The 22,042-nt window shown below is 40.1% G+C and overlaps 2 protein-coding genes across 9 annotated transcripts; one reads left to right on the plus strand and one right to left on the minus strand.

Annotated features, from left to right (window-relative positions):
* Positions 1-513: 513 nt before the first annotated feature.
* Positions 514-6,013, minus strand: sec22c (SEC22 homolog C, vesicle trafficking protein). The gene is made up of 7 exons (XM_038728602.1): positions 5,763-6,013; positions 4,664-4,875; positions 4,335-4,498; positions 3,990-4,169; positions 3,727-3,845; positions 3,302-3,367; positions 514-3,208 (listed from the first exon to the last, which is right to left on the minus strand). The coding sequence occupies exons 2-7, from the start codon at positions 4,843-4,845 to the stop codon at positions 3,008-3,010; spliced, it is 912 nt and encodes a 303-aa protein (XP_038584530.1). The 5' UTR covers positions 4,846-4,875; positions 5,763-6,013; the 3' UTR covers positions 514-3,007.
* A 36-nt stretch (positions 6,014-6,049) lies between these two features.
* nktr (natural killer cell triggering receptor) lies at positions 6,050-21,702 on the plus strand. Of its 8 annotated transcripts, none has more exons than XM_038728533.1 (17): positions 6,050-6,186; positions 7,668-7,746; positions 8,414-8,488; positions 10,012-10,119; positions 10,842-10,886; positions 12,245-12,332; positions 13,178-13,207; positions 13,646-13,791; positions 15,250-15,469; positions 15,685-15,861; positions 15,969-16,056; positions 16,635-16,783; positions 16,865-19,546; positions 19,730-19,813; positions 19,999-20,058; positions 20,728-20,823; positions 21,034-21,702. In XM_038728533.1, the coding sequence occupies exons 2-17, from the start codon at positions 7,689-7,691 to the stop codon at positions 21,101-21,103; spliced, it is 4,176 nt and encodes a 1,391-aa protein (XP_038584461.1). In that variant the 5' UTR covers positions 6,050-6,186; positions 7,668-7,688; the 3' UTR covers positions 21,104-21,702. The 8 variants fall into 8 exon arrangements, with proteins under 8 accessions (XP_038584461.1, XP_038584485.1, XP_038584499.1 ...); XM_038728557.1 differs by having other exon boundaries at positions 16,886-19,546; XM_038728571.1 differs by having other exon boundaries at positions 16,889-19,546.
* Positions 21,703-22,042: the final 340 nt, after the last annotated feature.

The raw sequence follows: 22,042 nt of genomic DNA on the forward strand, positions 1-22,042 counted from the left end.
CTTCCACTGCTGTAAAACATTTTTCTCTCTGGCAACAGGGCACTTTCAAACAAAACATTTTTTTGGCCTGTAATGTAAATTTATATTAAGTAAAGTTATATTCATACATTTTTATCAACTATTTAAATGTATCAGACAATCTCTGGTGACACTGTTACAAACTTAAATGAAGATTAGTACGCTGTGAAAGAGCTCCATCTGGTGTAAGATTGGAAAAATACATCAATAAATTTACATCTGATGTTCCAAATTTGCTGTTTTTATTTGTTTATGGTTGTGTAATTGTGAGGGAATTTTTCTATTTATGGGTAAAAGGTGAGGTATGAGTCATATACATGTTACACTCAGGTCAGTTTCAAATTCTGTCCTTATCAGGATGTATCATAAGCTTGACAGTACAAAGAGGAAATGGGACAAATAATCAAGGTAATAAAATATTCTTTGTGTTGGTATTGTCTTATCTCTGGTGAATATAGAGGTAACGCTGATTTATTAGACACACAAATCAACAAATGGGAAAAAAGACACTATTTATTAATGAAATGTCAGTTTTACCACCATGGAAAAAACACATAAAGCCCTGTAATCACCCTGTAATTTGGCAGGTGCAATGAATTACACTGTTACATTACTTCCTATTTTTACAAACAGGTTGCAGCCACAAAAAACACTGAACCAACCTTATGTGAGTCTAATTACATACAAATGCCCTATTAAACATACTACAGGTTGTCCTTCTGAATCTGAATGAGTTCCAAACCATTACTTATTCAGATTACATTTAAGACAAATGTTGATCAAAGAAAACTATTTATATTAAGAGAAGGCTGCCACATGTTTCAAATTGGACATTGTGTATTTCTACAGTTTGTTCTAAACCTTCATGATCAACATAATTCTCCTTCATTTCCATTTCAAGTGTTAAAATATCCTCCACATTATTTGGTTCCACATCTTTAGAACATCGGTGGCGACATTATTTTACAATTCATTTGGTCAACAACTTGTAGGCTACAGTGGAAATGGTGAGTCAGTAAAACCTCCTATTTGTATCAAAAATATTACAGCATCGCCAACGTCCTGCACAGAAAATACCCGGCAGTGTAACAAATAATAACAAAATCTCACGTATTTATGGTATTCGGATTTTCCACAGAAAATCTTATTTGAACAAGAGTTCACTCCTCTTGTCATATAACACAGCATCGAAAAGGCTGTTCACTGAGCGAGTCTACTTCTCAGCAATTTACCACAATATATGGATAGTACAACCTACTTTAGAACAAATTAAAAATGTATTAGGAGGCTCAACTGTGTTATCTGCTTCCAGTTTAGGCTTCCAGCGAAAACATCTGACTTTCCTCAATCTTTGTAAACTACAAGCTAAGAGAGACTTTTCCAAACCATTTGTACATTACAGTAAAGGAACTTCTTAATTGTCACATCAGACGTAACCTTTTTGTTTTTCTTAAACACTTCCTCTAACTTTCTTGATACAACAAGGGAGTGGTCTGGTGTTAAGGACACAATGATACTTGTTTGACAAACACTACAAACTGATAATTTACTTCCCTCACTCAATAAAGTGCAACTCTCTTTAGCTATTAAAAATTGAACGTCTAAGAAACTTGATGCTAAACTGGTGTGCTAATAAAATTAACAAAAAAAAAAATGATTTAGAAAATTGATTTATGTGACTATTTTTCTAACAATCTGAGAACTACAGATTGGGGTTTATAACACCACTCCCTAAGAAAGAATGAAAAAAATGAAACCAAGTAAACACACATCAGGATATAAATATAATTTTAGCTGAACCTGATATGAAACACATTCAAGAAAAATTACCATTACCAACACAAAACAAATCTAATCCTAATAGTGCAGTCAAACATTTTTACCCATCAAATCAGTGCTTTCATATTCTTACCCGCAGTTTACATTTTGACAATACAGAGATCAGTAGAAAAAGACAAAATAAAATATCTAAATTTGTTGTGAAAAAAAAAAAAAAAACAGGTTTAGAATGTGAGTTGATGCGACACAATTCTTCTTCAATTCTTCAATAGTAAAATAACATGCCTTAACACCATGCCTTACATGATTATTAGACTAACTGTGCCTCAGTATAGAATGTAATTTCCCATTAAGTCATTAAATAACAGAGCCCTTACATCTGAATGTTTGCAGAGACTAGCTGAGCACTTGCCGGTGTGTCTGTATACAAGTCAACACAATTAAACAAACAGTAAGGCATGAATAAACCAAAAGCTTTAAATTTACACCGTTGCATTAGGTTTTTACTGTAGCCTATTGAGCAAATAATGGAAAACAAACAGCGGCATTATCTGCTTTACTTGACTGTCACTGATCATAAGTCAGACTACACAAGATAATTGAAGTATCACACTGCTACCAGTGCGGGATGGACGACCAAACTGTCTGCTAATCAGTCATGTGTGCCTGGTTTAAAAGTACAATTAAATCTAACATCTGTTACAATCACAAACGGTCACCTTGGGTTGTAAACTGCCTGTGATAGCATAAATAATACTAAGCTGAACAGAAGTGCATCTTAATGACAGAATTGCAAGCGTGCCCAACTTCAACAGTTAGTGCATTGATAAAAAAAAGATTGTTTCTACATGAAAAACTTTGGTCAGCGACTCTGACTGAAAACAACTCTGAGATTTATCACCTTTAACCACATCCCAAACCCTTCTGTCACTATCTGTTTGCAGTGTTATTATTTAGGCTAACAAGATAGTTTCAAGGATCTAGAAAAAACTGCATTTCACGGTGTACTCTTTACAGTCTAGGAAACAATGTACACAAAGTGCAAGTACATACTGTTTACAAGAAAAGATTTGCTTGTAATTATAATTTTCCATGACGACACAAATCTTCATAACAAATGTGTATCAGGCCATCCGCTTCCCTGTTGTTCTCACCTTCACTGAAACAAAGAGCTGTGAGAGGTGCAACGCAATGAGCTGTCCTCTTCTCCTCAGACCCCACAGTCATCAGCTCTGTCTTGGAGTTTGCGCGTGAGGATGAGGAGGGTGGAGAGGGAGGCGACTGAAATTTGGAAGATCAGCTGCCACGCGTTCCTCAGGCCGAGCAGGTAGAGGTTGCATAGGACGATTGCACTCAACAGAGCAAAGGACTTGAGTTTCTTCAGAGATGAGTGGAACAGGTATAGGTGGCACTGTGGACACCGGAAAGGTTATTGGCATGGAAGAGTTTGACACGGGCGAGTTTCAGTTTGCAGTGGAAGGCTGCATGAAGCACATTTATTTACCTGAAACACACAGCAGACAAACGCCAAAAGAAACGCCACAACATTCCATATTCCTTCATAATCATCCTGCGTATAGAGAAAGGACAACAAATTAAACAACCTTGTCATTGAAATGTAAGTTTAAAAAGTACCACATTTACTTCTGATTATAATTCTCTAATTCACACAAGAGTGACAGTTTTGAAGTTTCATTATCAAACCCCTGCTTTCACAGCAAAATGCTAATGCACAGCAGACAGTTGAGCCAGCTAATGTAAGCTTACACATGACCATTTCCAAATAAAATCCCCAACTAAACATTTGTTTGACTATACCTAATATTTTGATGAAACACACAAGCTGAAATTGAACATAACATTCCACATGTTGGACTTTGCTGGACGTTTTTTAGATTCATTTTAAGTATTTGTGATTCTGGCACATACCTGAAATGTGAACTCTATGAGGTGAACACCACGGATTATGTTTAAAGATGCACACATGATATTTAGGACCAGAGAGAGGATGCCTGGCGCTGTCACTGGCTCCAGTCGTACATTCTGACCTGTTAAACAAAAGAAAGTGACCATATAAATAGTGTAAAATAATAAAACACAGTAAACTTTGAGAACTTTTCCTCATGTCTGCATCACAGAAACAAAAATGACAGTATGGTATATGCTGTACTGTATAAGTCATATGGTCTTACCAGATCCAGGACCTTGCTCCATGTGCCCATTTGCAGTGCCGTTGGTGAGCTCCACTTCCTCCAAGTTAATTACTTGTGGTGGATGGATCCTCAGATCCTCCTGGACCTCTGCCAATGTCACCTCCAGGGCTGGACCACCGCTCTGGTTGTACTGCTGCTTCAGCTTCTGAATGGTGCTGTCTGTCAGTTGGCAAGATGGGTAACATCGGGATAAATCAATGTGTTTATTTTTGGTTTAAAGTATCACAGCCCTGGAGCTTTGCCTGACATTTAACACATCATATTCAACACAATCTGAAAATATCAACAGCAAATCTAGACAACAATATTAAGCTTCCCACTCACCAAATTCCAAAAATGGATATGGCCGGGCTGCCAAGGCAACAACAGTGCTATTGAAGCATGCTGTGAACTCCCAGCGTAGATCTTCCAGGAAGCAGAAGGCCTTAGCAACAGGGAGGCTGCAGTGGCACACGGTCATGTAGGATACACCCTCTGAGGAGACGAAGCTAAACAGGTGAGAGGAGAAAAGGTGTTTAGTAAACAAACAGCCTGACGCAGCTTGACATGAAGGCCCCTGTGACCAAACAGACAACATCCTGTCTGTCTGTGTATTGTGTCGTTTTTTTTGCAGTTACAGGGTGCACAACAGAAACAGCCTGCTGAATCCTTACTATATGTTGAGCTTCTGGCCCTTGACAGTCCCTCTGTCAGGGAAACGGGCCAGTGCCTTGCTGATGGTCCTGAGCTGCTGCTTCCTCTCCTGGAGCTCTCGGTTGTGTTCAAAGTCTGTGGAGGCTGACAGGGGGAGTCCATCCCTGACCCGAACCACAAAGGCAAACAGGATCAGAGACATGATCCACTGGGTCCATGAAGAACACACTGCCTGCATGGGGTCAACAGAAAAGTGAGACTGTCAGTATTACTATGTTAGGGCCGCAACTACATTATTCTCATTATCTGGCAATCATTTTCTCTAATAATCAGTTTATCTGTCTATAAAATGTATAGCCAAAAATGTTGAACACAAGCACCTAACTGACTAAACTGTTGTCTTCAAATGTCGTGGTTCGATCAACAGTGCATAAACCAAGGAGTTTATGTTTAATATCGCAACAGACAAAGAGAAGCAACAAGTATTTGCAATTGGGGATGTACTTTTGGCTTCTGAAAATTACAAATGATTAATTGATTATCAAAATAGCTGCAGAATAATTTACTTTATCAATTAGATATCAAATCATTTCAGCTCTATATTAAACCAAAATACACTCAGTTCCCAGTCTTTTTTTTATAGGTACACTAAAACTATTACAATATGACTGAACAGCCTTGAAATACACCTTACAATCATGAAGGATATATTTTAAAACCAAAGTTGTTTTCGCCAGGAGTTGAGACTTTGTTCAGTTGCATTGCGTTATTGTGAGAGGCGTGTCTTACATTTTGTTTACCCCATTTTTATCAGTGAGGGTAGCCTAAATATTAGAAACACCTTACAATACAAACCAGCAGCACCACCACAAACTACAGCCTCCAAAATTTCTATAAAGTTTGAATTACTACACTCAAACTTTAAATACTTAAAATACTAAGTTAATACTAAAAAGCCTGCATGAGTTTTAACAGGTGTACATAACGCACAGACTGCCATCTAAGTGTTTATTATTAACTGCGTAACGTTAGACATTAATTTTTTTTCAGTTAAGAACCATTTGGACAATAGCGATAATTCAGTCTACGGTCAATTATAAACGTGTAGTAACACCTTACCTCACTATCATGGGTTTCATGCTGCACTTTGTTACTTGTAACGTTAGGTTAGCTGACTACAGCACCGTATCAAAGACATGATATACACCAACAGCAGGTAGCTAGCCCGAGCTTCACATGCACCTTACGAGTGCAATCTCATACTTTCTATTACCCGCGATTAATACTGTGAACCTGAATAACCTATTAAAACAAATACACAAGGATTTGCATTAAAATTAGCCAACGAGCTAACTTGAAACCTTCTTCCTGATACAAAAAAACCACAACAAATCTGCTACGGGACCTCGGAGGGACAAAACTGATCTGGACCAGTCGGAGTTATTCGCGTCGCAACAACCTCTTCATAACTAGAAAGTGGAGTTAGCGGCTTGTCGACCGTCAGTGACTAGCTAATTATTACCTGGCTAGCTACTACACAGAGGTTAGTTATGTCATTTGCAACTTTGAATATAATGTAATGTGATATTCATCGATACGTTAAATGTGAGTGACGCTAGTAAATGCGACTGAAAGAAGTCTAACGGTAAGTTAGCTGTTAGCTCAACCAGTTGACAAGCGCTAACGTTTGTGTTAACGTTTAGCTAGCTAGCTGTTATTAGCTCTGTGGTTCATAAATACTTTTAGTGATCTGTTGTTGCTTTGCACATGTTTTGACCTTCAGACAAAACCATGTGTAAAATGTGTGCTGTATTAGCTAACGTTGTTACAAGTCGTGAGCGTTGGCAGATAGTTAATGTCGTCTCTGTAAGCGGCATTTCCTTGTTTGGATTAGCATTATTTGTGGTCCATTACATTTTTATTTTGATTGCATCTTAATAAAATAAAGGCTTTTTACCTACTGTGGTCTGCATGGCTTGTAGGACATGTAGCTCACATTACCTCTCATTTATCCTGCTGAATACTTTACAGTTGAGAGATTATCGCTGTCTATATTTAGCAGGGACGTTTTACAATCTGACAGGGCCTTCCAGGACATCAAGCACAGGCAAGGCTTATAATATGATATCAGTGCTATGAATACAATGCATTCCTGACTTTGAGCTGAGCAGTGGGAGCTGAAATGATGGGTCTCATAGGCTGCACAGACTAGTAGTAATAACAACATTTGTATTGGTCGGATTTGTGCTCAATAATCCAGCTGTAACGTTACTGTGTATTTGTGCTCTGTCATTAGCTGTGAAATCACAGGTTGCTCTTTCGTATTACATTACCACTGATTGACATATGTTTTAACTGAGCAAAGCAATATCTCTCTCCACGTATCAGTGGCCTGAAATTATGTCCGGTAGCCTAAAAGTTTGCTCTCCATCCCCCCTGTATGTTGCCCTCCTCCAACACACATAATCAGGATTTTCTGAACAATATGCAGCCTATATCAAGCAAATCGTGAGAAGATTAACCTTTTAATAAATCCAGACATTACTTAGATTATTGGACACTCTGTTTTCTTGCAGTCTTGCTCTTTCTTTCCCTGCAAACAAATGCATGTTAGTCTTATATGCAACTTGAGCACAGGAGCTGCTGAGAGCCCAATATTTTGTTGTAATTCACAACAGTTTATTGACTTTTTGTGCAACAGTAGAGGAACACTGACACTGAACAAGTTGAGGCAGGGTGTTTGCTTACACTGTTGCAGGAGTTACTTACTCTTGGATAGCCACTCCATTTCCCTGTAGACTCCCCTCCCGTCGTTGTCTCTCCTCCCCTTTCTGTTTCTATCCTCCCTCGCTGTCACCCTACAGTGTTTTCCACCACACTGCTCTAAGTGAGCTATACTTTGTAGGTGTACACTGACAGATAAAAAAGGAACCTGAATGGCATGCTTACTGCTTCTGAAATTAAGAGAAGGCAGCCTTATTACTTTTCCTGCTCAGCTTTTTTCGCACATCTTCTACATTTTAGGTCACCTGGACTTTGATCACAATGGGGGTGAAAGACCGCCCTCAGTGTTACTTTGATGTGGAGCTCAACCGTGAGCCAGGTAAGAGAATTTAAAATCAGTTAACAGCTATGGGAATTAGTGAGACATGTAAGCAGCCTCAGCTCACTTTCATAGCCAATTACTTTGAAGTGACATCATAAATAAATGGATGTGTGTATGTTTTGTAGCCTTGGGGCTTTTGACTGATATTTATTTGGCTGTACAAAATGAAAGTACAACACCCACTGGTATATTGGCTTGGCAGACTGGTTTTTGTGTCTCTACTGAATGGTTGAATTGAAGTCCAGCTCTAAAAAAGCTATTTGCATTATGAGCAGGAGCTGTCTGCAATAATTAATGTGAATGTAAAGGCGGCACAGACAAGTTTAGCAGCCTGTTGATAAATACATGTAATTGACTCATATGTGTACAGGGAGGGACAAAACAATGCTGGGAGCTGTGAAAGGGTTTCTCTAATGTGTGAGCTTCACCACAGGAATTTTGTAATTGTTGGAGGCCAATTAAAAATGTACAGAAGTGCAGTGCAGTAACATTTGGGCTACTTGTAACCCTTAAATGCAAGGCTATTATTATTTCCCCTATTGTGTATAGTATTTTCTAACACCAAGTTTATGTTGATGATGCTTCATATACTCTTTAAACATTTAAAATTTGTAATAACTACAAGATGAAGTGAGCTAATATTTTTCTATTTTGTGTTTTATAGTTGGGCGCATAGTCTTTCAACTTTTTTTGGATATTTGTCCCAAGACATGCAAAAACTTTCTGTCTTTGTGCACTGGTGAGTAATGTTCAGTCAAGCACATGTTTTACTGTAATGTCATTCTTTTGCAACATTCACCGCATTGTATAACCCAAATTAGCAAAACAAAAGAAACCTGTTTGACAGCATAACATGAAGCTGAGGGGTGTACTACAAAGTATGTTCAACAGGCTTTCTTTGCGTTAGCTGGCTTAACAAAACCTAAAACCCCAATGAGAGATAATGGGTATCACGACAGTGCTTTTTAACTTTCTTTGTTAACCCAGGTTTTCTTCATCAATCTCTGTGCACATTCCCATAAAAGGGGACGTTTGATTTGCGTGATTTGACTTTTCTTCTTTACAAATTAGGTAAAAGAGGAATGCTGGTGGAAAACTGTTAATCTACTCTATACACTCACATTGCCTACTGTTTATTTCTAACATGACAGCTGCACTGTAGAGCAGCTTTAACTTGATACAGCATATTTAAACATTATATTTAAGAATTGCATTTAGGTCTGACATTGTCCCATCATGAAGGATGTGTGAAAATCACTTTCGTTTTTGGCCTAATCAAAGTGAAATACCCCCCTCTGAATGAACTGAAAATAAGAGCCACTGTGTCGTGCTCCCCACCCCTCTTTGGTCGTTTGAAATCTTGAAGAAAGGAGCTATGGCTGTAGAATAAATTGTCCAGTGACAGATGGAGTCACTGGATGGATCCTGGTCTATATCCCAAGATATTTCATCCCACTGAGTAGAACACAGTTTTACTGTAGTAGCGGTGGTCTGTCCTGATATAGCCACAAATCTGCAAACAGACTGCAGATCGATCCTCCCTCTCATTTTTCGCTCCACCTGACTGACAGGAATGTGATGCTGGCAAGGGCAGATATGGGAGATGGCTGGTTAGTCTGTTTCTTTTCCTGGACACACACACACACACACACACACACACACACACACACACACACACACACACACACACTTAAAGTATACTCAAGACACTGAAATTATCTTATGTGTCCTTTTATGAGGGGATCAGCTCACACCATTAGAAACCAAGGCCTTGGAACAATGCTGAAGCCAGTGAAGCAGAACACTAAAAGATTAGCAACCTAAGCTGCACATTTGAACAGCCAGCCCTCTGTCCTCCGAAAAGCACCCTTAAGCACATCAACACATCTAATGAAATCTCGGCCTTCACATCTCATTTCACCCTAGGGAAAGGGAAATCCAGGGGGCAATAGCTTTGGGCCAATATTCTGTCCCATGCCAGTATCACACCAGTGGAAGATTTCTTAATGAATTCTGGAGTCCCGCACAGGAGTATTACCAACAGGATGTCTGAACAAAGGCATCTAAGTTTATTGTACTCTCCCTTCTCATACTGGGGTTTCATTCCCTTGTTTAAAAGAAACCTCATGTGGCAGCGTTCAAGAGTAACATTTCTGTACACCTCAAGGCATCTAGTATACACAAAGGCTCTTCATATAGTAGCAGGTCTGTTGAATGTTTTGTGTTTGATGAGAGCTCAGTTAACATACATCTCAATTGCAGGTGAAAAGGGAACTGGCAAAGTCACAGGGAAAAAGCTGTGCTACAAAGGCTCCACGTTTCACAGGGTTGTAAAGAACTTTATGATCCAGGGAGGCGACTTCACCGAAGGTAGTAATGTCTGACGTATAAATAACCTCGTTGGCTTTGAGAGTGTGTGTTTAATCAAACTGACTGAATGAAGTTAGTCAGCAAGTGTTCACGCTATTCCACCTTTTTCAAACTGCTGGATCCGTTTTCACATAAAACCCAAACAGAGCGAAAAAACGCTGCTTTGAAAAAGATGCTGCATCTAATTTGGTTTGTTTTATGAAGAATCAGATGCTCTCTTAGGTAGAAGATGTATTTATACAATGGCGATGCTTTGCGTGGTTTCAAAGCTAACAATGACAAAAAAAAATTGGCAGACACAATTAATCTCATTAAAGTGCCAATATACTGTGGCTTTGTTGTAGGTGTTTATGGCAGGCATCCAGGAGACCATACTGTTTCCTGAATGTGGCCGCCACTTCAAACATTTGTTCTATAAACATGTATTAACTAATGAGCACTTTTTTTCTGTAATGTGGTACAATGTTTACACATGTTTAGTTTCATTTTAATATAAAGACGTTTTGGACTGATTACTTTAGTCAAGTCAAATATATTTCTGTATCACATTTAAAACAACATGAGCTGACCAAAGTGTTTTACAAACATAACAACATAAGTAAACGGAGCAGACAAAAAAATAATGCGTATACACAGACGGAGAGCTGGAAAAAAATCAATGAGTTCTGCAAACAACTAATAAAACAACCATTTTTAAGGCTGCTTACTGTTAATCTCTGCAGGAAATGGAAGAGGTGGAGAGTCCATATATGGTGGCTACTTTGAAGGTAATGGAAAAATCTAATTATCTAATAAGCATAAAATGTTTATCTGAATATAACTTAGCTACATTTGCATGAGCATAATGTTGCATGTGTGCCTATCATCATTATTATTATTATTATTATTATCTTAATAATGGATTTCTGCAGAACTTTTCCAATAAATGACTCCGTTGACCTTCACTTTTCCGTTGTATATTGCTGTCTCTTATATTTCATAACAGTAGTGGACGTTTGTCAAGTCAGCATGGAGAGTAGGCATTCTCTTTATTGAACGCTACAATCTTCCTGCCTAAAATTTTCAACATATTCTTTTATTTATAGAGTGGTCTTTTGCAAAATGAGAAGGTAAGAGATGTACACAGCTCAGTAACACCATGTCAACATTGTCCCCACCACTGCCCTCTCTCAGTGAAAACTGTGCAAATGTTTGCAATGGTGCAGGTACAAATCTGTACTGAAGGGATGTGACAGGATTTTGTCTTCAGACAGCCCCCATGTTACACCCCACATTACTTTTTATGTTACATGTGTGGTATTTATAGCCGCAATAGGAAGAGTACCACAGTGGAAATAAGGTATTTATCCTTTATCCTTATCCAACATGGATACAGTATGTACACAAATTGGTTCAGTGTAACTTTTAGTCTGTACGTAGTCAATCAACTATTCCGATATACTGTAGTATGTTTCTGTCTAATATTTAAAGGGTTATTCCAGTGGATATTTTAGTCGATTAAATTGCTTTTACGCACTGTGGACCAATGTTCAAAAGCATTCACTAAGTTTAAGTTCGTTAAATATGCTATGAAAATAATCTTCAGGAGATTTAAAACTCGCCTTAGATATGTGATTCATTAATTGAACCTTTTTTTGTGTGTGTTTGCATCATTGTCAGACACTTTTTGTTTTTTAACAACCGTTTATGCGTTATCTTCTCGATTGGCTTCTCTTCTGCCTTTTCATATTTGACAGCTCATGAACATTAGTTATCTCTGAAATCAGTTTGACCCTCTTTGAATTCACCTTCGTGGAGAATTTTCTAAATGATAACGTAACCTTGATAAGAAGAAAGGCACTGGATGGATATTTGCCTCCCCTAGTATGTTCAAATGAATGGAAACCAACCTGGTCAAAATGAAAATTAAATGTGTGTTATTTGTAGTTAATACAAACAAAACAACAAAAACCTTTTTAGAACGCGCTGAATGGAAGGACTGGTTGGTGAGGCAATGATTGGGTTTGATGGATTTAAATAGTTCAGTTAAACCTGTTGTCCTCTTCTTCTTCCCTGAATATTTCCGCCATTATGCATCAGAGAAAACACTCTGACACTGCGATCGCTCTTTCTCTGCTCTCAACAGACGAGAACTTCACTCTCAAACACGACAGAGCCTTCCTGTTGTCGATGGCCAATCGTGGGAAAGACACCAACGGTTCACAGTTTTTCATGTGAGTAACATGAAGTAAATCAAATCCCTCTGCACCTTTTAATACCTGTGCCATTTAACTGACGGGTCACTAGCGTTATTTGTTTGCTTTTTTCTTTTTTTTTTTAATGTGTTTTGCTTTCTGTCCCTTTTTTCTGTTAGAGTAGAAATTGTCATTGAGTGTGAACGTCAACACATCCCCTCTCTGTGTGCAATTAGATTTCAAAGTGCAGAGAAACATGGATTCATTCTTTTTTACCTACAAATGTGTTACATTTTTTCTCTTGCCGTTTTTGTGTAAAATTTACAGAAACTCTAGCATCCTGCTCCTCCAAGGTAATGTGTCTCCAAGGCTGTGTTTCTCTCTCTCTCTCTCCTGACTGTATTTATCATTCAGTAGTTTGCATTTGAGTACAGTGCTTTATTTTGGATATGTTTGAACAATATTCACAAATGGCTTGAAGGTATTTGAGCTTTGTAGACTTTTTATCACTAAAACAGGTGTCACCATAAGATAGAAATGCTCTACATGAATTAAAACTTCTGAAACATACAGGAGGAAATGTGTACAGTCTTTCTTTGTATGATCCTAATACAGTTATATAAATGCCCACACACTGCTGTTTTCATCACCTTTTTGTGGCTGTTTTTAATGCAGCAGCCAAAATTACAAGTGTTTTCCAAATTGATTTGCAATCAAATATCTATTTTTAAGTCAGATTTTTCCCGCGGTACTCTAGCGCCCGCACTTTGTTGAAGTTATTTGTTTATTCTCATTCTTTTCCTCCTCTTTCTCCTTTTCTCATGACCCCGCTACTGCCATTCCCCGACCTTCCCCGGCTTCTTTGCTTGCTTTTCAACAAACAGCACAACCAAGACGGCGCCTCATCTTGATGGGTAAAATCAAATTTCACTTTGGCACGTACAAAAGGCATTCAAATGGTGTTTACAGTTAACGCTGAACTTTCATCTCTGTCTTGGTTTTCAGCATTTTACTAAATTCAGAATTCTTAAAGCCCCTGAAAACGTGTCTTTCTTTATAATATTCAGTATTCATGATTATATAAGAAACAATAAAAGTTTAAAAAAAGAGTTAAACAGTCAAAAACTCAGCTAATCTGCTTCATCAGGACTGAGCCTGTCCACTTTAAACCAGTGAAAAGAACACAGAGGAAAAACATTCTGAAATTTCTCATGTCAAAAAAACTGTTTGCAGAAAACAGTGTGCTGAGAAGGCGATTGAGGAAAAATACGTTTTCAGGGCCTTTGAGGATACTGAAATCATATCATATCATATAGTTGTAACAGGCATCAATCTTTCCTGCTTCTATGCAGAGTCCATGTCGTCTTCGGTCTAGTCATCTCCGGCTTTGAGGTGATAAAGAAGATCGAGGGGCTGAAGACTGATTCAGCCAGCAGGCCCTACGCTGATGTGAGAGTGATAGACTGCGGGCAACTTATCACCAAGTCCGCTAATGATGGTAAGTTCAATAGTAAGGTTAGGGTTCGCTTTACTTTATTGTCAACAAATGATGAAAAGGCCAAAAGCAGACTTCCCTACCCTGTCTGTGGCACTCGACCCCAAGCTCATTACTCAAACTGAAGACATAAACATGTTCACTTTTTCCAAAAGGTTCAGTAATTTCTAGTAACAGTGACAGTTATGTTTTTTTGCAAACGCTACTAAATAGGAGCACATGCAATGTACAGTGCATTTGTTGGAGACTGCATGTTAGTTTCTCATTTTTGTGTTTTTAATCATTTTTAGACAACAATGGAGCTTTATACCACAGAGGAGTAAGCTACATGAGGCTTTGCATACAGAAGCAGTAGGATCAGTGCGTTGTTGTTGGTCTTTTCATGGGATTTGTTGAAAAAATATAGAATATCGTCAGACTTATCCTTTGAATTTTGACCTACTGCTGTATGAAAACCTCCAGTTCAAGTCTTTGTAGATGTGACATGTAGCCACCCAGCCAGTGCAGAAAGAGTTGTTGAATGTCTGGTGTATATGAGTGGAAATATCGTTTGATTATTAGTCATACTGTCGGTGGATTAAAAGACAACAAATTGCTCCACATTTCTACCTGGATATCATACATCATGGAGCAATGCAGGTTCATGTTGGCGTTGGTCTGGAGCGCATATCAGCAGACTTTAAAGGGCTGCGCATATGTAAGACAGCGGGTATTAAATCATTTTTAACGCAGGCATTTCGAGGAAGAACTCTGCATCAGACGATTTTATCACAGATCATACCAAGACTTGCTTTTGCCATATAAAGTGGACCAGTGAAGTGCGTGGTCGACAATTGCAAACATCCGAGACCACCCATTCGAGGTGGTCCAGAGAGTTCAGGTCCGAACTAAACGAGATGGGTGTGAACCCACCCTTAGTTCTTAACAAAAAGCTTAAATAGATGTTATGCATCTTTCAGAATCAGGTTTATTGCCAAGTAGATTTGCACATACAAGGAGTTTGCTTTGGTATGTTGGTGCATAACAATGAACATAGTTAAATATAAGGAAAGATAAAACATGTAAATGCAAATCATTTCATTGATCTACACATAACCTTATGCCGTTTGTTTTTTTCTCCTGTGAGGAATAACGTTTGTTGCTTGTGATATGAACTGGGTCACATTTTGTGCTCGTTCTGTAAGAGGTCGGCATTTAGACGCCAGCGTTTTCCCCCACTGGCATTCGAATGGGGCGTGTAACCTGATCTTCTTTTTAATGAGGATCAGCGAGGTGGAGTTCATTTGGCAGCTGCCCACCTGACTCTGCCAGGCTCCCAACGTACTGAGAAGAAACAAAGCCTTTGTTGTCCTAGTGGCACCCTGAAAATGACTCCTGGCATTTGAACTTTATACTGTTTACTGTTACATATTGTTGTATTCTTTGTTGAAATGACTCATGCTGTTATGTTTCTTACTTAAGTAGTTGAAGGCAAGAGGAAAAGAGCCAACTCGTCTGCCGACTTGTCCCTCAATTCCCACGACTCCTCGCAGTTCTCCTCTTCAGCGGAATCTGAAAGTGAATCAGATGAAAAGCACAAACATCACAAGCACAAGCGACACGCAAAGAGTAAACGGTCAAAAAAGAAAAGGAGGGAATCACAGAAAGAGAAGAACGATGATGTCCCTCTTACAGACCCAAGGTACTTTTTATTATTTTTTTGTTCATGATCACATTTTTACATGCTTATACATTTACTCACATGTATCTCTGATGTACATGACCACAGTTTTGATCAAGTCTGATCGGTATATCTAGGTCTAAATAGAAGCACTGACATGATTCAGAGTCGGCCTAAAAAGAAGCTGGTTCTTTGCATAACAAAATATTGTTTTGCATCTTGTCATGTTGTTGAAGCTCTCACTGTCCTGTGGAAAGAGATGTGCTGGAGGGAGAGAACGAAGTGGACGGAGAGAAGGAGCAGAGCGGGAAGAGAGAGAAGCCTGTCGTCCGACCAGAGGAAATCCCGCCGGTGCCAGAGAACCGCTTCCTGCTGCGACGGGACGTGCCATCTCAGGAAGATAAAACAGAGATGTCAGTGTTAAGTTGGGGTAGTTTTTTGGGGGGAATACATGTTAGCTTAAACATTGTACACTTAACTAATTACTGTAGGTGTTTACTTTGAGATTTGATCTTTTCAGAGTTGAGAAAGAAGAAACGTCCCTTTCAGTTGACCAGAAACCAGCAGTCTCCAAGTCCGGACGGAAGATCAAAGGCAGAGGAACAATGGTATACTCACCTCAACCAGAGATTTGTTTCTTCAGATTTGGTGTTCATTTATTACTTGTTCCTGTAGTAGTCTGCTCGTAGTTTTACCTGATCCACTTTGACAAAGTCCAAGGGCCAATATTGGCAAGCGGACAATATCATTTCTATTCTGTTAATCCAAATTACACTTTGTTGAACTCTGAGCCCAAGATTATGCTTGTTTTTTCAGACATGCCTTTTGTAGATTACTAGATGTGGGAGGGGCGGGACATGTGCATACAACCTCCATCTTTGGCATTGCAGGCTTTCCCCCATAGAATTCTATTCAGGATTATTTAAGTGGCGAGTCTCTTTCCCTTAAATCGTCTCTTGTCACAAGCCAAAAAGGATTGGAAGGATTGGAAGTTGCTGTAAAGAATCGAACTCCATCTGTTTGATTTACCCCAAACTATTTTTTATTATGTTTTCTCCATGCCTGCATACAGGTCCCTTGAGGCAAATAATCTTGAAGCACAGCCGCAACACGCTCTATAAAGAGTTTTAACATATTATTAATTAATGTAATTTGAAATATCAGTATGTTTGTACTTTTTTTGCAGAGATATCACACCCCCACAAGATCGAAATCGCGCTCTGCATCTGTGGAAGAGCGTGGTAGCAGTGAAACTCCACCACACTGGAAAGAAGAGATGAAGAGAACCAAAGTTTATCAGCCGCCGAGCGTCGAGAGATGGACCAAAGGAGACAAGTATGACTTCATATTTTACTTTCTAACTTAGAATATTAGTTTTTTTTTTTTTCTTCCTTCATACATCTTTTGACTTAACAGATTGAATGACCGTTCCTCAAGCAGATGGGACGACAGAAGCAACTCTACGTGGTCCCGGTCTGCAGAACACTCCTCAGACCGCAGCTCTGAGGGGTCCAGTGTGCGCCGCCAACAGAAGAAAGAGAAGAAGAAAGCCAAACACAAGAAGAAGGCCAAAAAACGTAAGCGTGGCAAGAAGAAGAGCTCAAAGAACAAAGCTCAAGAGCCTCGCCTGTCAGAGGGAGAAAGGTCTGTGTCTTTAGAAAGAAAGTCCAAAAGATCCCGTTCTCCATCCTGCTCCTCTTCAAATCAGCATCATTCGTCTCCTCGGAGGAGACGGCGGTCCTCGCTGTCCTTTAGAGACTCGCGGTCCTACTCTAGGTCCTACACATCCAGTCAGTCCAGATCTAGAGGGAGGTCCAGGTCTTATTCAAGATCCAGAAGCCTTTCTAGGTCTAGAAGTCGGTCTTTGTCTAGATCCAGATCTCAGTCATATTCTCGATCCCGGTCTAGATCCAGGTCGAGATCAAGATCCAGGTACAGATCTAGGTCTCCATCTAGAAAGAGGAGTTCATCCAGATCCCCAAGAAAGAGAAAGGCTAGCAAGCCCAAAGCGGACGCAATGATCCACGTGCCCGAGAAGCTCCCAGAGAGCAAAGTCACGCCCGTCCCCAGACTCCCTACCGTCCCGCCTCCTGAAAGCGTCTCCGTGATCCCGCTGAGCGACAGTCCTCCTCCTTCACGCTGGAAACCTGGTCAGAAGCCCTGGAAGCCCTCCTACATCCACATTCAGGAAATAAAAGCCAAAGTGGCTCCCAGTAACATTTCCTTCACAGGACAAGCAGCCGATAGTGTTACAGAAAAAGCTCAGACTTCAGTTAAACCAAAGTGTCCGCCAGGCAACTCTGAAAGCGACAAAGGACACAAACCTGCAGGGCGCTCACAAAGCAGGTCCTCCAGAAGCATGTCTTACAGCCGTTCATATAGCTGCTCAAGGAGCAGAAGTTACAGTAGGTCTGGGTCCAGATCCCCGTATCAGTACAACAGCAGGTCATCGTCCTACAGCAGGTCAGGCTCTGAAAACTCCCACAAAACAAGCAACAAGAAGAATTCACTGGACAAGGAATGGAAAGAGTATTACAGCTCTTTAAAGAGGATAAAAGATTTAGATAAGTACATTGCTCTCGCCAGTAGTCAAGATGTTCAGTCAGGATCGGAGAACAGGGCAGGCTGTGAGCATAGTCCTGACTTTTTGGAGAAAATAAAAGAGAAAGTCAGCTCACAGGATCAAGAGACGAAGCATTACAGCTCAATGCCAGCGGAAAACTTTCATAGCAGGTCTGAATGGGATAGTGACAGTGATAAAGTGAGCCAAAGCAACAGCGCTACCCTGTCAAAGAAGCAGAAACGAGCAGCTCCGTCCAGTGAAATTCTTGACAAGAAGTTGTCTGCAGTTACTGGATGGAATTCAGAAAGCGATTCTGAAAATATAACAGCCAGGAAATTGGCCATATCCGAAAAAGAGGAAGGGGAGGCAAGTTCAGAATCAGAGCATGAGACTTTCGGGAAGACGTCAGAGGCAGAGGTTGCCGCTGCTGCAGCTGGTGGTCAGTCAGAGGAAAGTCCTGAGAAGGCAGCAGAGCCGGAGAAGCACAAGAGCAAGAAAAAGGCCAAACGGAAGCACAAACACAAGCGAAGAAGTGAGAACAAAAGCGGTTCCCACCACAGTAAGGACAAAAGAAAGAGATCTAAGAGGAAACATCAGAAGCTCAAAGAGACTTTTCACTGGCAGCCACCTTTAGAGTTCGGAGAGGAGGAAGAAGACGACGAATCAAAACGAGAGAGACACAGTCCTGGGAGAGTTGTCAAAGAAAGACCTGGTGTGGACAGTACGAATGAAAAGCACCAATGTTTAACCTCTTTAACCAAGAATCCTCCTAGAGAAGATGATAAGGGGCAACAGAGACCAAAGGAATGTATCAGCAAAAACCCAAAACACGCTGAACCCCATCTTCAGTCATCCAACCGGAACGGTGCCAATTTACCCAGTATCAACGAGCAAGAGTCATTAGACGACATGGACATTTGCACCCCTGAGCATGACATTGAAATTGTAGAACCTCCAGTTACACAGGATTCTCATTGTGACGCCCCTGAATTAACCATAAAATCTACCTCTAAGTCTTCAGATATAAGTAAAGACAGCGCTTTACCTCATAGCAAAGAACAGCCTTCTGTTACCTCCACAACAACAGCTGCTGGACTGCAAGATGAAGCAACCACTGGCACTGTGAGTAGTTTCAAATGGAGGCCTTTAAAAGGAATGTCAGCTTTACAGAGCGCGAGCGTGCCGCCTGTCACCACAAAAAGTATCCAACTTCAAGAGAGCCAGACCCCCAACGCCCGCGGAGTGAGAATGGAGATAAAAAGCAAAAGCCGGGTACGCCCAGGATCTCTGTTCGATGAGGTTCGTAAGACCGCCCGGCTCAACCAGAGGCCGAGAAACCAGGAGAGCTCCAGCGAGGAGAGCTCCCCCTCTGTGGGAAAGATGAGGGGGACGTCGCGCACGCGGTCCCCGAAGAAGTCCAGGTCCGCGTCCAGGAAGTCACACTCTGTTTCCAGTCACCGGTCCCACTCCCGAGGCTGGTCCCACTCTTACAGCAGGTCCAGGAGTAGATCCCGCAGCTCCAGCTACTCTTCTAGGTGAGATAAAAAAACACACTTAATAAATGAGGAGCGTTAGGGCGCCATCGGTAAATCTCCAAATGTTGGAGGGGCTTTTTTTTACATAGATGATGATTGTTGCAAAGTAATAAACTTGTGGGATGTGAAGCATTTGTTCTAGCTTTGGTGAGATGTGATTTATAATAATCAAAATTCTTTCAGGAGCCGTAGCAGGAGTCGAAGGAGACACGGAAGAGGACGGTCACGCTCTCGTAGCAGCACATATAGAAGTTACAGGAGTCACAGGTACAACCTGAAACACAGATTTAATAATGTATTGTGGCCATGTAGACTCTTAAGAAGAGTCAGAAACCTTAACTGTATACACAACCTCCCAAAGACTTTCCATTGTATATTTTATCATCACAAATGTATGATTGGTCTTGTGTCTTTCAAACCTGTGTGTCTCACTGTGTTTTTCCTCCCATCAGTCGGACATACAGTAGAAGTCATTCCAGAAGTCGCTCATATAATCGGCGTCGGAGATCCAGGTCTGTTAATGCAGAATGTTTAATTGTTATGTGAGGGGTCACTGAGTTAGCCTTAAGCTCACATACAAACACAATTATGCAAACACTACCTTCAGATTAAAACACCCTGATCTAATTTGATTTTTAATCACAATTAAATTAGCAATCAGAGGTGGGTTGCAGCAGTGTTAATTGAGAGTTTGAAAGGATATTTATACGCCTGTCAGTTTTCATAAGCGGTAATGTGAAGTATGGAGCAAGGGCTGATTCTGGTGCGGAGACATTAGACGGATTGAATATTCAGTTATTCCATTGACAGAAAAAATACTATTTTGAAAGATTTGCTGCTCTTCTTTTTCTTCTCTGATGTTTTTCCTTAGTTTTGTCATAAAAGTAAGCTAATTGTTAGTTGCAGCCCTAGAAGAGATCCATCCTGTCTTTAATCATTAATTATAATATTGGCAATTGCATGATGCAGGAATAACCAATCAATCTTTCTCACCATGCACGCAGACAGACTAGAAGAAAGACTCTGCAGAGTATTTGTCATAAAATCACTAATCTTTCTTTACCATCTAGTATGGACTTTGCTTTTCCTTGTATAAGAAACCTCTACTAAGCACGTCTGTGTGAGTCAAAAGTATTCCTAAAATAATGTCTCTGTGGTCATCCGGCTGTATGTTAATGCAGGTCAGACTCTTATGACAGCTATTCCAGTCGGAGCGTGAGCAGGAGACGAGGTTACAGGCGAAGTGACAGCTACAGGAGCTCAGACCGCCGATCCCGGTAAGACGCTCTGCTCCCCCGGTAAACCCTGACAGACCTCAACAAGGGTGACAGGGCTTTGAACCTTCTGTCTTTTCCTTCCTGTGGCCGAACGTTAGATTGGGGTTGAACACCCAGGACATACTAACCATTCAGTGTTATACACAAAGTGTATGTATTAAATCATGCCTGAAAAGTCAAATATTTAATTGTAATCTTTGTCTTCTGCAGGTCGTCCCGCTCCTCGAGTCGCAGCTCTTCCAGGCGCAGGAGTCACAGTCGCAGCAGCCGCTACAGTTGAGCTCTCAAGCCTGCAGAGAGCAGAACAAAACCACAAAGTCTGGACACTGCGCAACACAACTAACTGTTATCATCACAGATCAGCCACTGAAGGGGAAGAAGTTGTATTCCACCTTGTCACTAGTTTAATACTGTACTTTTATTCCCCTACGTAAGCGGACAAAATCGTTTTTGAGGAAATGAATGTTATGTAAATAAATAAACAAACCACTTTACAAGCTGACACACACACAGCTAAGAGAATCTGACAACATGGCCACTCTATCAGCTTAAAGGTAAAACTAAATATGTGCGATAAATAATAAGAAATAAGCTGTATATATTTTATATTATTGTATATTCTTTTCTACTTCTGTTTTTTATACAATGAAATGTACAATTATACACACACTTGGTGTCTAATTCTCTCAGTTCTGATGTGTGTGAGGAGTTAAAGGGTTGAGGTTATGCCTTAATTTAGTTTCAAGCTGTAATTTGTCTTTGTTCCATGCGGTGTATTACTGTATCGTGAATGTTAAAACTAGTCAAAGTATAGAATCTGATTTTGATTGTATTCAAACAGTTATGAATGTCTACACAATAAATACCACCACATCTTAAGCCTGTCTTTTTTTGGTTGTTCCTCACCATGTGTAGCAGATCATCAGGCAGAGATCAGCTCATGTCCTCAAATGGACTCGGAGAATTTGTACCTCTATTATGGCGCCATCTACCTTTCACTTCAGAACTGCAACGTGTAAATACTTTCTATGGTGTGTAAGGGTATGTATTATATTTATGTCAGACTCTTTAAATGCGCTGATCAAATATTTTTACTCCACTTTTTCTATAAGATGTCATGAAATTATAAGAATCGGATTCATGCACAAGTATCATTTCACTCCCCGATCAGGTCACCTCATTGGAATAAGAAATAAGTGTGGAGATGACCCCATTCATT

Source organism: Micropterus salmoides, unplaced genomic scaffold (assembly GCF_014851395.1).
Source record: "Micropterus salmoides isolate LMB-PRFRI ecotype aquatic unplaced genomic scaffold, ASM1485139v1 Ms_hic_scaffold_1, whole genome shotgun sequence".
Classification (NCBI taxonomy): Eukaryota; Metazoa; Chordata; class Actinopteri; order Centrarchiformes; family Centrarchidae; genus Micropterus; species Micropterus salmoides.